This window comes from Phocoena phocoena, chromosome 8 (genome assembly GCF_963924675.1).
Source record: "Phocoena phocoena chromosome 8, mPhoPho1.1, whole genome shotgun sequence".
NCBI classification, from domain to species: domain Eukaryota; kingdom Metazoa; phylum Chordata; class Mammalia; order Artiodactyla; family Phocoenidae; genus Phocoena; species Phocoena phocoena.
The window spans coordinates 85,958,038-85,972,196 of NC_089226.1; the positions used below are offsets into that span (position 1 = coordinate 85,958,038).

The 14,159-nt window shown below is 41.7% G+C and overlaps 2 protein-coding genes across 2 annotated transcripts in view; one reads left to right on the top strand and one right to left on the bottom strand.

The window, feature by feature from the left end:
* The window catches only part of CAT (catalase), a 39,129-nt gene that overhangs the window by 18,119 nt on the left and 6,851 nt on the right, over window positions 1-14,159 (top strand). The window contains 7 exon segments of the mRNA XM_065883204.1: window positions 263-393; window positions 855-959; window positions 1,560-1,685; window positions 7,290-7,481; window positions 7,937-8,089; window positions 11,085-11,223; window positions 13,941-14,071. Coding sequence (XP_065739276.1) covers window positions 263-393; window positions 855-959; window positions 1,560-1,685; window positions 7,290-7,481; window positions 7,937-8,089; window positions 11,085-11,223; window positions 13,941-14,071 — 977 coding nt within the window.
* LOC136127536 (non-histone chromosomal protein HMG-14-like) lies at window positions 4,018-4,571 on the bottom strand. The gene is made up of 2 exons (XM_065883092.1): window positions 4,425-4,571; window positions 4,018-4,176 (listed from the first exon to the last, which is right to left on the bottom strand). Exons 1-2 carry the CDS (start codon window positions 4,569-4,571, stop codon window positions 4,018-4,020), a joined length of 306 nt encoding a protein of 101 aa, XP_065739164.1.

Genomic DNA, 14,159 nt, shown 5'->3' on the forward strand with positions numbered 1-14,159 from the left:
ATCTTTTTATGTTAAGTGGATAATCTTTTCAGCTGTTGTTACATAACACTCTCTCATTTCTCTCAGTTAATTCTTTTGTTTACTTTTTAGTCTGAGTTAGCTGGTGGGTAGTAGAAATAATAACCCAGGCACTTAAATACCTAATTTACTTCTAGAAAACGAATTGGAAAGGATAGATCCCAGTGTTTCTTTATGACTTTAGGCTTCTTGGATGCAAAGTACTCTTGTGGAGGCTTCATTTTTTCTCGTTTGAATCTTCTAGCTGGAGAATCAGGCTCAGCTGACACTGTTCGTGACCCTCGAGGGTTTGCAGTGAAATTTTACACCGAGGATGGTAATTGGGATCTTGTTGGAAATAACACCCCCATTTTCTTCATCAGGGATGCCATATTGGTAGGTGATGAAGTATTTTGCACTCTGCAGATATTTGTTGATTTAAATTGATTTCAAATACTCTGTATAGATTGGCATTTGAGGAAAAGCCCTGGGAAGGGCAGAAAGAAGAGAATTTGGATTGGCTAGATTGCCTTTTTAAAAATTTTTCTGTATTTAATATCTTTTTATAAGGTCAACTAACAACAGTTATCATTGGTCTTAGTTTGGCATTTCGGGATTCACTGATGTTATGGGAATAGTCCAGTTTTCCTTGCAGAACTTGGAAGATGAATAAAAAGAGGCAATTTGCCCTAGAAACACGTAGAGGGCAAATTTCATTTTAGGGTTTTGCAGCTTAAAATTCTAGGATTACATTGTTCAAAATAATATTCTGTAAACCTAGTGTTAAGCAATGTGTAAGATACCGTAATTCCTGTAAACTTAATTTTTGGATTTTTTTTCTCTCTTTTTCCATTTAGTTTCCATCCTTTATCCACAGCCAAAAGAGAAACCCTCAAACGCACCTAAAGGATCCTGACATGGTCTGGGACTTTTGGAGCCTGCGTCCTGAGTCTCTGCATCAGGTGGGAACACCTCTTTTTTTGCTATGTTATATCACCTGATATGGAACTCTTAATTATGCCTCATACGTTTTTCTCCAGTTTTGGCTATTTTATTGGAATTGGTTTTTGACTTTCTTTTTGGGAGTCTTCCTCAGATTTATTGATCCTTGAAGGGTTTTATAATGATTGATTTTCTTAATCTTTCCCCATTCATAGACCTTACGTGATTCTAGAATCATTATCAATTGATATTTAGCAATATTAAGGATTACAGTTTCTAGTAGGGAGTAAAGTTCTTTGTATTAGGGAAATGAGGGGAAAGTAGTACCAAACAAATTTTCTATTAAATTAAAATTTGAATAGCAAGTTAGGCTAGTTTTCAGATTTGTTTTAACGTTTCTTTATAGAATTTTGAGCCATGAGGTTAATGATTTATATACCATTCTGCTTTAAAATTCTTCTGTTTGTCATTTTTTACAAATGGTAACCTTTCCTGTGGGCACTTGGCTAGTATGTTCCATGTCATTAGGAGATTTTTATGGAAACTTAGGAATGTCTTAAAAATATAAGATGTTTTGATTTAAACTGAAAAATTTTACACTTTACTTTTCTGTTCCTTAGGTTTCCTTCCTATTCAGTGATCGAGGGATCCCAGATGGACACAGGCACATGAATGGATATGGATCTCATACTTTCAAACTGGTTGATGCGAATGGAAAGGCTGTTTACTGCAAATTCCATTATAAGGTACATGATGCCTTTGGGCAGTGCGGTGGAAGGCTCCCACCACCCACGTATCCTTACTTCTTCTGAGGATTGGGCAAGAATCAAGGCCTTCCCCACGTTAGCCATACCTCTGCCCTCAAGGATGACAAGTATTGATCTGGTTGAGTAAGACCATGACTGTTGTGTTGACCACAGCTTGAGTGAATAGACTCACGCTGCCCAATTAGAAGAACTGTGTGTAGTCTCTCTTTGGTCTCTTCATGTGGCTGGAAGGTAATAGCACACAGCTACTATCAGCAATCAAGCTTTCTTCTTCTGGACCCTGGGAGCGCTGCCATAAATATTTGGGAAAATGCTCATTTTGTGCTTGCTCTCTGGTTTAATATTTTTGGTGCCGGCAGGTGCACGTTGATATTATTTTCTCTCTGGAGAAGGAAGATCTAAGGTTTTAGATCAAAGGTAAAGAGATAGGGCTTCCCTGGTGGCGCAGTGGTTAAGAATCCGCCTGCCAATGCAGGGGACACGGGTTCGAGCCCTGGCCCGGGAAGATCCTACATGCTGCAGAGCAACTAAGCCCGTGTGCCACAACTACTGAGCCCACGTGCCACAACTACTGAAGCCTGCGCGACTAGAGCCCGTGCTCCGCAACAAGTGAAGCCACGACAATGAGAAGCCCGCGCGCCCCAACGAAGAGTAGACCCCGCTCACCGCAACTAGAGAAAGCCTGCTCACAGCAATGAAGACCCAACACAGCCAAAAATAAATAAATTTATTAAAAAAAAAAAAAAAGAGATAATACAGGTCTCCAAGCTAGGTAAAAGGAAATTCCTACCTGGTTTAGCCTAGAGTTCTTTGTTGGAGTTTAGAGTCAAGTGTTAGCAAACAGTAAAGTGTTATATTGCTTTGCCTTTCCTAGCCCTGAGTACATTGTTCTGAGCATATATGGTTTTGGGGTTCAGGAGGGGATTAAGACAGAATTGGGGCATTTCTATCTGTAATACCAATCTCACTCTCATTTTCAACATCTGATGCTATCTTTCCAAAAACATTTCTCCTAACTTTTTAATTCATCCATCCATTTTTTTAAATAGAACTTTATTTTTTAATATAATTTTTTTTCTAATTTATTTTACTTTTGGCTGTGTTGGGTCTTCATTGCTGCACATGCTTTCTCTAGTTGCGGCGAGCAGGGGCTACTCTTCCTTGCGGTGCGCGGGCTTCTCATTGCGGTGGCTTCTCTTGTTGCGGAGCGTGGGCTCTAGGCACACGGGCTTCAGTAGTTGTGGCTTACAGGCTCTAGAGCGCAGGCTCAGTAGTTGTGGCACACAACTTAGTTGCTCCGTGGCACGTGGGATCTTCCCGGACCAGGGATCTAACCCATGTCCCCTGCATTGACAGGCAGATTCTTAACCACTGCACCACCAGGGGAAGTCCCATCCATCCATTTTTAAGGATTTATTGAGGATATATCATGAACAAGGCACGTAGAAAAATCAGTTACAAATGTCAGAAAACAAAAATTCTGTTTTTTTCTTTCATAATTGAGATTTTATTGGTTGTTTTGAGGATCAGTACACAGACATTTCAATTTGTACACAGTTCTTAACATATGTACAAAAAAATCTACAAAAATCATGTAGTTGTGATTCTTTTCTAAACAAAATCACAACTACACAGAGTCACTTATTTCAGTGACTTTCCAGCTTAAAATTTGGAGGCAAAATTTCCTTAATGGAATATCAAGTACCAATATCTTCCAACGTTGATGTGCTGTTACATCATAAGTCCCACTAATTCACGATTTAATATCATATATACACTATGTACTCGAATTTTAATTGTTAATGAAGTTACTAGGAAAACTGGACTACCACGACCAAAGATGTAGCAGAGTGCATAAAATTCTGACCAGGAGAGCCAAGATCAAGGGGTGGTTCGATTTAGGAAACAATTCTACCAAAAACAACATGGGAAGAGACATAATTTAAAGTGTTCAAGACGTTTAAATGCACAACTGACTCCAAATTGCCATTTGGTATGCTTTGTATTATAGGATATAAAAGCTATCCCCATTTATGGAATGTTAAGCTGACACCTGAGACAATCAAAGCCTCCCATATTCAATATCCCACTATTTTCTGGTTGTACCAAAAAATAAACAACCAGCAAATGATTTCACCTCTTAAAAAAAGCATTTACACTTAAAAAATGGGATGAGGTGGGATTTCCTCCTTCTTAAAACTGTTTCTAAAGCTACTAAAAAACTTGGATTTACAAAATAGTTGATAAAAATATTCCTCTGGATTGTACAAGAAGGCAGACAGGGACCACTGATAGGACCGGGTGTGTGATATTAATCAGTCTTGGCTTCTTTCTCTCCTGCTTCATCAGAGGCTGGGCTCTCCTCGTTTTTAGTTTCTCCGTCTCCTGCAGGTAAATCATCTTTAGTCTCTTGGTTAGCCACTTTGGCCTGTTTTCCCTTTGCTCCCCTTTTGCCTTTTTTATTTATTTTATTTATTTTTTATTTTTATTTTTTATTTTTTTGCGGTCCGCGGCCCTCTCACTGTTGTGGCTTCTCCCGTTGTGGAGCACAGGCTCCGGACGTGCAGGCTCAGCGGCCATGGCTCACAGGCCCAGCCGCTCTGCGGCATGTGGGATCTTCCCGGACCGGGGCACGAACCCGTGTCCCCTGCATCGGCAGGCGGACTTTCAACCAGTGCGCCACCAGGGAAGCCCCCCTTTTGCCTTTCGTTTGCACTTTTTGTCTGAACATTTATCCTTTCCTGCTGGCTTTTTGAGCTTCATTTCCACTTTTGCAGGAGCGGGTTTAGCTGACAACCTTGCAGATCTCCTCTTGGGCTCCTCATTCCCTGACCCCTCTAAAGAGCTGACCTTCCTCTTGGGCATCATGGCAGCAGTCGGGGGTTGGAGGGGTGTGCTGGGCTGCCTGGCTGCTGCTTTCCTCCCGCCCAAAATTTGTTTTTTTTCATGTGCTTTCATACAATCAGATCAGATCAGTTACTTTTGGGGAAGTTTTTGAGAATCTTTTAATTAACTGAGGTGTTTTAAAGGGTTCTCTTAGTATGATCTTGGCATTGGTTAGAATAAGTAATATTGCCAGAGAACTCTAGAAGGTTATTAAAAATCCTCTGGTTGCCTAAGAACTTGTTTCCAAATACTACTGCTAAAATAAGCAGAGACAGAAGTGGACACGTGACAAATATAGGCTCCCCCTTAATGATATCCCAAAGACCTATTTTCTTCTGTCCTGTTTTAATTGTTATCTGAACAACTTATGTGGGTATATCAAACAGGAGAACTGTCACCTGTCTTTGTACTTACGACTCGGATCTATAATCTTTGGCAAGGAACGGTTGCAGGAAACAGTTGACCCGTTGGCTTGTAATTGCCAAAAGGAGCAGCATAGTGTCACGTAGAGCAGAACTAAATGATCATATCTCAGACAGCTAGCATGTTGTGACTTTGTAGTTAAAACAATCTGAACTCAAATCTTCCCTCTTCTAGAGAACTGTGACTTGGTATATTTCTCTGGGGGGCTTCCCTGGTGGCACAGTGGTTGAGAGTCTGCCTGCCGATGCAGGGGACACGGGTTCGAGCCCTGGCCTGGGAGGATCCCACATGCTGCGGAGCAACTGGGCCCGTGAGCCACAACTACTGAGCCTGCACGTCTGGAGCCTGTGCTCCGCAACAAGAGAGGCTGCGATAGTGAGAGGCCTGCGCGCCACGATGAAGAGTGGCCCCTGCTTGCCGCAACTAGAGAAAGCCCTCGCACAGAAACGAAGACCCAACACAGCCAAAAATAAATAAATTTATTTATTTAAAATAAAGAGTTCTCTGAGCTCCAGTTCTGTCACAGTAAAGTTGGGTAATAGTCCCAGCTGTCAGCGGTCCTGGAAAGATTGGATTCCTTATGGGTCTGTTCAGCAGAGGGCTCTGAGGTAGCATGAGATCTACATAGATTCATCAATCTGGATTATTCTGACCTCAGATTATTCTTTTCTAAACCCAGGGGATTCAGTTAAAATCAGAAAGGTATTGAAATATTGTTGCACAGTTTACCGTATTAGCTGGGTGATCTGCAGATGGTGACTTCCATTTTCTAATCCTGAAGACCTAATAGTAAGAAGAGTTTAAACCTTCCCACTGGCTAGAAAGAGTTGGGATTTCTGTGGTAGAAATAGACCAGCCTTCCAGAGTTGACTTGCTAAAGAAATATTTCCATGGTGCCTGACTTGTTGGGGATCTTTCAGAATAAGACACCGGTGGGAACTCTGTTGAAGAGCAGGATGGGATGAGAATAGGAGCGCTTGTGAAAGTGACTTAACTTCTTTGGGTCTTAATGGCTTGTTTAGAAGGTCAGAATACTGATTTTAGTTGCTCATACTCGGAGAACTGCTTTAGAGCGGCTGTACTGAAGTTCTTTTCAGCTCTACAAACTGTGACTCTGTGATTTCTTAAAAAAAGAAAAAAGGAAGACAGTTGGGGTGGAGGGATACTAGCTCAGCACAATCTCAGTAACTGACTTGAGCTATTATAAAACAGGGAATTTAAAAAATTACTTCACGCAAAAAAAAGGGAAAGTCCTTTAATTTCATTAATCATTTGCTTATTTTTAAAATATATTTTGGACTTCCCTGGTGGCACAGTGGTTAAGAATCTGCCTGCCAGTGCAGGGGACACGGGTTCGATCCCTGGTCCGGGAAGATCCCACATGCCGCAGAGCAACTAAGCCCCTGCGCCACAACCACTGAACCTGTGCTCTACAGCCTGTGCGCCACAACTACTGAGCCCATGTGCCACAGCTACTGAAGCCCACGTGCCCTAGAGCCTGTGAGCCACAACTACTAAGCCCGCGTGCTGCAACTACTGAAGCCCGGGCACCTAAAGCCTATGCTCCGCAACAAGAAAAGCCACCACAATGAGAAGCCTGCGCACCGCAACAAAGAGTAGCCCTCGCTCGACACTAGAGAAAGCCTGCGTGCAGGAATGAAGACCCAACACAGACAAGAAAAAAATATATATATTTTAATTTTTTTTTCTGATCTGAAAATGGCATGAGTATAAAAATTCAAATAATAGCCGCTCTGGAAAACAGTTTTGAAATTCCTCAAGAATTTAAACATAGAATTACCATATGACCCAACAGTTCCATTTTAAGATATGTCCTCAAAGAAATCCACTGAATTGGACTCTTTAAAATGGTTAAAAGATAAATTTTGTTATGTATATTTTATAGCAAAAATTGTTTTAGCTTGTCTGAAGACAGTAATGTAGCATTCTCTATGAGTGAAAAATTGAAAATAAACTGTGTCAACAATTTTAAAAATTCAAATAATATAGAATACATAAAGGGAAAGAAAGACTAATTTTAAATATAAAATGTGTAGACAGATTCCCTGGACATTGAGAAGAATCAGGATAATCAAGTAGAATTTCTTAGTGATAAATTCATACTTGTATCAGATTTGAACAGTAGGATTACTGTTAGAAGGAAAATCCAGTCTTTGGTTGGTGTTACTCATAATCCTTCAATGAATTATCGATTAAAGTTCGATAACTTTGCTAATAAGTTTCAGTTTCAGCTTCTTTTCTTTCATTCTGTAGACTGACCAGGGCATCAAAAACCTTTCTGTTGAAGATGCTGCAAGACTTGCCCAGGAAGATCCTGACTATGGCCTCCGGGATCTTTTTAATGCCATTGCCACAGGCAACTACCCCTCCTGGACTTTTTACATCCAGGTCATGACATTTAAACAGGCAGAAACCTTCCCATTTAATCCATTTGATATTACCAAGGTGAGTCAGTTAACAACTAAACTGTTTTCCTTTTTAAGTGTCTTTGCAACTAATTAAAAAAAATTGTGGTCAAGCATTCGTAAGTTGTATACAAAACACAGTGGTACCACTTAAGAGTTTCCTAGCCTGTGCGTGAGGGCTCACCAGCATTTCCCTTCCAGTTCCTGTTTGATGAGTTTACTAAGTTCATCTGGGTGGCCTGATATATTGTTATTAGCAGGGAACAAATTTTGATGAGCTGATGTACTTTTGCCCAGGGAAAGACTCAATGTTTACTGTTGTGAAAGTTTTAACCAACGCACTCACCTTAAGTTCTTATCATTTTGTTGGATTCAAAAATGTTATTTTCACTTATCATCATTGGCTTCATTGTATTTGAAAGCTGATATTTTTATGGGTACTTTAATTTCCTTCTGTTGGTTGTCTGGTAATTGTGAATATGGCATTATTTTTAGGTTTGGCCTCACAATGACTACCCTCTTATCCCAGTTGGTAAACTGGTCTTAAACCGGAATCCAGTTAATTACTTTGCTGAGGTTGAACAGTTGGCTTTTGACCCAAGCAACATGCCGCCTGGCATTGAGCCCAGCCCTGACAAAATGCTTCAGGTAAACCTGGTGGATTGAGAGGTTCTGAGGCGGGAGTGTGTGCGCGCACGCACACGTGCGCACGCAGAGTGTAATTTGGCATGACCTTTATATGAAGAATTAACTAGAACATCACTTAAACTTTTGTCTGGGTCCTTAGTTCCTGTGGGACTGACTGAAACATCCTTAAATGAGCATTACAGTGTAAAACAAATTTCATTGTAGGTCCCTCAATATGGTAAGACTGACATTTAGGCTCTTAATTTAAAAGAAGTTATAGTAGAAATACCTTAGGTATTTGTGGGGTAAAATATTCTTTTTCAATTTGTAATCAGTGGGATGGAGGACTGTCACTAATTGATTGTAACGCTTGGTCAGCATAACTTTATTCATTTCCTCTTCTATGGTGATGCTTGAATTTTGCCACATGTAGAAAGAGACCCAGAGATGATTTTTTTTTTTTTTTTTGCGCGGTACGCAGGCCTCTCACTGCTGTGGCCTCTCCCGTCGCGGAGCACAGGCTCCGGACACGTAGGCTCAGCGGCCATGGCTCACAGACCCAGCTGCTCCGCGGCATGTGAGATCTTCCCAGACCGGGGCACGAACCCGTGTCCCCTGCATTGGCAGGCGGACTCTCAGCCACTGTGCCACCAGGGAAGCCCCCCAGAGATGATTTTTACAAACTCAGTTTATGTGTCCATTGATTAAAGCCAGTGGGTTAATTTAACCATTTGTTTTGGTAATGTTCCTAGGCATTCAGTATTTTTTCACCACTCACCAGTATGCTTTTTCAGGAGTACAAAGAGAGAAAAACTCTTATTTGGATCAGAAATTAATAGGAAAATAACTGGCTTAATAATTATTGAGTAAATCAATCTTTCATGTTCTTGGACTGACCATGATACAAAGTTTAAAGACCACAGTGACTGACAGCTGTTTTCTTATGTAAGTGTCCGATTCCAGTTCAGGTGTCACTCTCCATGGAGGCAAGCTGTTTCCTTTGTTTTTTATTTTTTTATTTTTTATTTATTTATTTTTCTTTGTTTTTTAAATAATAACTTTTTGCTTTCACATTGGGAACATTTGAACCTTTTATAGAAAGTTAGTTTATATTAGTTTTTAGTTTACTATAAATTGAATACCTATCTATTGATAGACTGTCCTGGCTGCTAAAATAGGAGGCCATACAGTAGGGAAGGACTGTTGTACTTATTTAGCCATTTGGTGACCAGTGTCCAAGCTTTTTTGAGTAGGTTTGAAATAGAATCTGCATGGGACCTTAGGAGGAGTCTTTCGGCAGGAATATGTAGGATGTCGTTGGAGGAGGGATTGGAAGTGGAGGGCCTGTTCGGAGGGCTTGGAAACTACCCTGATGAGAACTAATGCATGTTCAGGTGGTAGTGGTTGTACAGTAACGAACAGTGTTCTCAGTTGCCTTTCAACCAGGTCAGATTATTAACTTTTAAAACTGGGATCCAAAGTGTAAGCCAGACCATGGTGAAAAGCAGGCAGTAGTATAATAGCAAGTCAGAGACTGTCCCCTGAGTACCTGGTGGTGCAGGTGCAGCCGTTCTTCTCTCCCACACTCCACAGTTTACCGGGAGAGGAGAAGTTGGCCTGGGTGATTGAGTGGGAGAGCTTTGCTCTGCTTTCTCACCCCGGCCCAGCAAGGAGCTTGGGCACAGGGCCTTGGGTAAGGCCTGCATTCAAGTTGGGGGTCAGGGTATGGCCTTGCTGTGCCCATTTCACAGCCTTAGCTTTGAAGGTCTCCACCTGCAGGTGGGGTAGTGATGCCTTATAAACCTAAGGTGACACAAGGCCAGAATTACATGATGAGGCTACATCCAGGAGCTGCTCTTGGCTCAACTGTATCTTCTGTCCTGTTGGTAAAGTTAGAGCACAAGTTAGTCTGTTTTGGGTAAAAGGAGGCAACCAGTTTCCAAAGTGTAGGTGGTCTTGGGCACGGCTGCATGACTAGTCATCTGAACGTTACCTTAGGGGCTATCTGAAATGATTGTGGGAGGCAGGGTCGCTCAGCCCAGAGCAAATTATCGACAGAATGGCGAGACGGGATTGAGCACGTTGGCCTCCGTGATTTGGTACAAAATAATCACATCAGTTGTCCTGTTCAACTTGGTTTGTATTTTGGCCCATAGAATTAGGGACATAAGAATACTCATTCAGATTCAAGGCCAGTAATGAAGGTAATGAAAGAAAACTACTCCTACTCTCTCTGCTTATGTAATAGAGCTTTGAATAATGGGAATATTTAAATAATTGGATACTAAGATTGATGCGGAGTTAATCATAAAGCTTTTTGTTTCAACACTAACTGAAAGAAATTACAAAACCTCCTGCCTTGGTAAATATGTGTGAGGCAAAACCTCCTGCCTTGGTAAATATGTAATTTAATCTTTGACTCAGGACCTTGTGGCAATGTAGGGCCATCGTTTTGCACTGTGGCTTTCTTTGTGTAGTATTTTGTTTAAATCTAGGAAGTCTCAGAGCTCAAAGTGTATCTGACATACACCAGAATGCAACATGGGAGGTGCTTTTTTGGAATGATTTCCCGTACGGTTGGTTTTGTAGAAATCTTCTTTTTGTTAAGAGCAAATGGTTGACCCCTCCCCTAGAATGAGAGAGTAGGGAGGAGTGGAATTAGTTCATGATTCCAGTTAGTTGGGTTCTAGCAAACTTATTTCACAATGTAATGTGTCCTTGGGAATAGGAAATCATTCAAGCCTGGGCACTAACTTGTTACTTGAGGAAAAAAGGAGTTATGACCTAGAACAGATGTGAAGATTTGTGGCTGTTTGGCCCCAAGGGGTGGAAGAGTAAGGACCGTTCAGTTAGGGAGAACTCATTTCATGAGAGAGAAGAGACTTTGCTCTTTACTGGGAGGACAGGCAGGGCTTTGTGATGCTTTGTGCTTGAAACTTTACAGTGATGTTCACGGGCCACTCCTCTTTCGTATGTTACTGCACACTGTCAAAGTCTGTTTCATTTGTAACTGCAGGGCCGCCTTTTTGCCTATCCCGACACTCACCGCCACCGCCTGGGACCCAACTATCTTCAGATACCTGTGAACTGTCCCTTCCGAGCTCGAGTGGCCAGCTACCAACGTGACGGCCCCATGTGCGTGCTGGACAATCAGGGTAGGCCTGGGACTGTGGCTCACCCCACGGGTGTGGAGGGCACTGCTGGGCAGGGCGCGGGAGGCCCCGCCAGCCCAGGGGTCGCCAGGCTGGCCCAGGCACCTGCTGCTCTGTGGAGGCCCCGCAGCCGCTCCTGCCAACCTCCTATTTGTTGCCCAGCAATGAAGGTTTAAACTGCCTGAGGACTCTCCATACTTGAATCTATTTTATATGTTTTATGGAGAGTTCCCTCCTCAGATTTTACTTGCTGTGCATCTATGAAAGGCGGGGAGAAAGGTTTTTCCACACTGGCTGTTGTAGGGTATCATCCAACTTAGGGAGTGGGTTTTAAAGACTCTTCACAAAGTGGACGATTCCTGAAATCACTCTTAAGTCACCAGGACTTAGCCTCTTGGAAATGCAAAAGCCAAGAGTTGCCATACACATGCCATACTACATGTGTCTGAAGGACACATGATCCCTTCAGAAATTTTACTGATGATTTATATTTATAGCCATAGATGTCTATATTCAAACAAAGTTTCTTTTTCTATGCTAAAAAAAATACATGTACCTTAAAGGAAATTTGGAAAATATAAGGGAAAGAAGAGAAGAAAGAAGAAAAACCCATATATAGTCACAGTGTCCAAAGGCCAGAACTGTTGCAATTTGCTGTATTTCTTTCCAGTCTTTTCTGTGAATACTTGTTATACATTTAAGATTAGTTTGTATATATAGTTTTGTGCCTTGCATTTTGTTACCATTATCATTAAGCCTTTTCCAAGTATTTAACAAGTTTACATGCTCACTGAATGATTGTATTGTGTTGTTGCCATATTTCTGCTCTTTGAGGTTTACAAAGGTATGGAGCGTGTTATTGCCCAAAGTAACTGATACTTCTGTGTCTGTCTTCTGCGTTTTTATTCTAAAGTGATTTTTTTTCATTAATCTCCCTCGGTCCTTTCATTATTGAGACTGGCTGTATCAGAGCAGTTCATGTATATTTTGGAACGTCATTAATAAGTAAATGCTTTGTGTTTACCATTCTTGTTTACTATTATAGTGGCATATGTATGAAAAAAACTACTTTGACACACCTTTTGCCTAATTTTAAAAGTAGACCATTTGGGCTATGCCCTTGCAGTTTGATGAAAGAGCTTAATTGTTCCCAGTAGTCAATGACTTGAAGACAGCTGCGACTTTGAGTAAAGGTAGAGATAATTTGGAAATCAAATTTTAAAATTACTCAATTGGCACATTTCAAAGAGCTAATTCTTAGTGCAGAAAACCACTGTGATGGCTCGTTATTGGAGCACTTTGCTTTTCGCATGGACGTGGCTGAGCTGGAATGAATTTCTTAGGTGGATAACTGGGCTCCATGGTAGTAGGGTGCCCCCTCTCTTCCTACATGCATTTGGCTCCTTCGTCAATGTGATGTACAGGCATCTCCTGCTTATCCACCCAGAATAATCTGTTCTGGCAGTGAGCTGGGTAAAATTCTAATCCCGACTGGTTTGTTCAAACCACTTACTGTGCTTCCAGGCCATCCTTCCTGTTAAGGCAGCACGTACTCAGGTAATGCAAGCTTCTGCTAACATCAGCCGAAGCAGGGTATAGTTGGGAAAATGAACATGCCAAAAGGAAAAAAGAGCCTCATAACTTATTCCAGAAATCTTAATAAATGTTTTGATCGCATTTGTCATTATTTTTCCTAATTCCAGATGAATGAGTGCTGACATACTAGAAATATCAAATTTTAGAAAAATTTGTTAAAAATTTATCTGTAGAGAGAAGTGAAAGTGAAACTAGAACTGAATAAAGTCTTGGTCAATAGGAAGGATAGATATCCCGAGAATCTTAAAACACCATTAAGAAATAAATAGTGAAGTTAGTGAAGTAGAATCCTGTGATAGGAGTGTGGTACGTGCTGGAATGGAGAGGACAAAAATCCCAGATCCCGGATCCACCACTGACCACCACATCACCCTGCAGCACTCAGTGAACATCTCAGGGCTCCGTTCATTTGTCTGGCGATTGAAGGAGCAGAGCTGGAGCAGAGCTAGAACTTTGAGTTGCTCCCAAGAATTCTGTGATTCTGTTTTTTTTTTTTTTTTTTTTTTGCATTACACGGGCCTCTCACTGTTGTGACCTCTCTCGTTGCGGAGCACAGGCTCCGGACGCGCAGGCTCAGCAGCCATGGCTCATGGGCCTAGCCACGCCGTGGCATGTGGGATCTTCCCGGACCGGAGCATGAACCCGCGTCCCCTGCATCGGCAGGCGTACTCTCAACCACTGTGCCACCAGGGAAGCCCTGTGATTCTGTTTTTGAACTGAGCCCAAGCCCCAATGAAACCCTCCAACCTGAAATATGTCTTTGAGTCTCTTCTTCTATGGCGACCAAACCAAGCTCATATAAATATATTCGTACCGGAAGGCATCAGGAGATTGTAGAGATGAGGCCGTCTGAAGTGTTCAAAGGGAATTTGAGATCTCTTCATTAAGACGCAGAGTGAGACAGCCACCGCAAGCGTTTGGCGGATGGCATATTCTCTAAGAATCCAAGTACTGCCTGTAGCTACATATGGGGTGTTAAAAATCATATGTGCATGGCATGTATATGTGTGTGTATACACGTATGTATAAATGTCACTTGAATTTATTTCTTATTTTGTTGACTGTTTGTAGACTTCCTTCATTTTTCATCTCCCCAAGTGAATCTGTGTGGTTTTCTGTTAAAGGTGGAGCTCCAAATTATTACCCCAACAGCTTTGGTGCTCCGGAGCAGCAGCTTTCTGCCCTGGAACATAGGACCCACTGTTCTGGGGATGTGCAGCGCTTCAACAGTGCCAACGATGATAATGTCACTCAGGTAGTGGCTCTTTTGTCTGCTGTGTGAGTTGCTTGGTTATCCTCCTTGTCAACGTCTGCATATATTCCCCCGTTTAAAGTGTCTAATA

What these genes read in the sequence shown, in the direction of transcription:
- LOC136127536 (XM_065883092.1), bottom strand. Translation starts at nt 4,571, where the DNA reads ATGCCCAAGAGGAAGGTCAGCTCTTTAGAGGGGTCAGGGAATGAGGAG. An exon ending in AGGATAAATGTTCAGACAAA is followed by an intron (nt 4,177 to 4,424) that starts AAGTGCAAACGA and finishes TAAAAAATAAAT; the next exon opens with AAAATAAATAAAAAAGGCAA.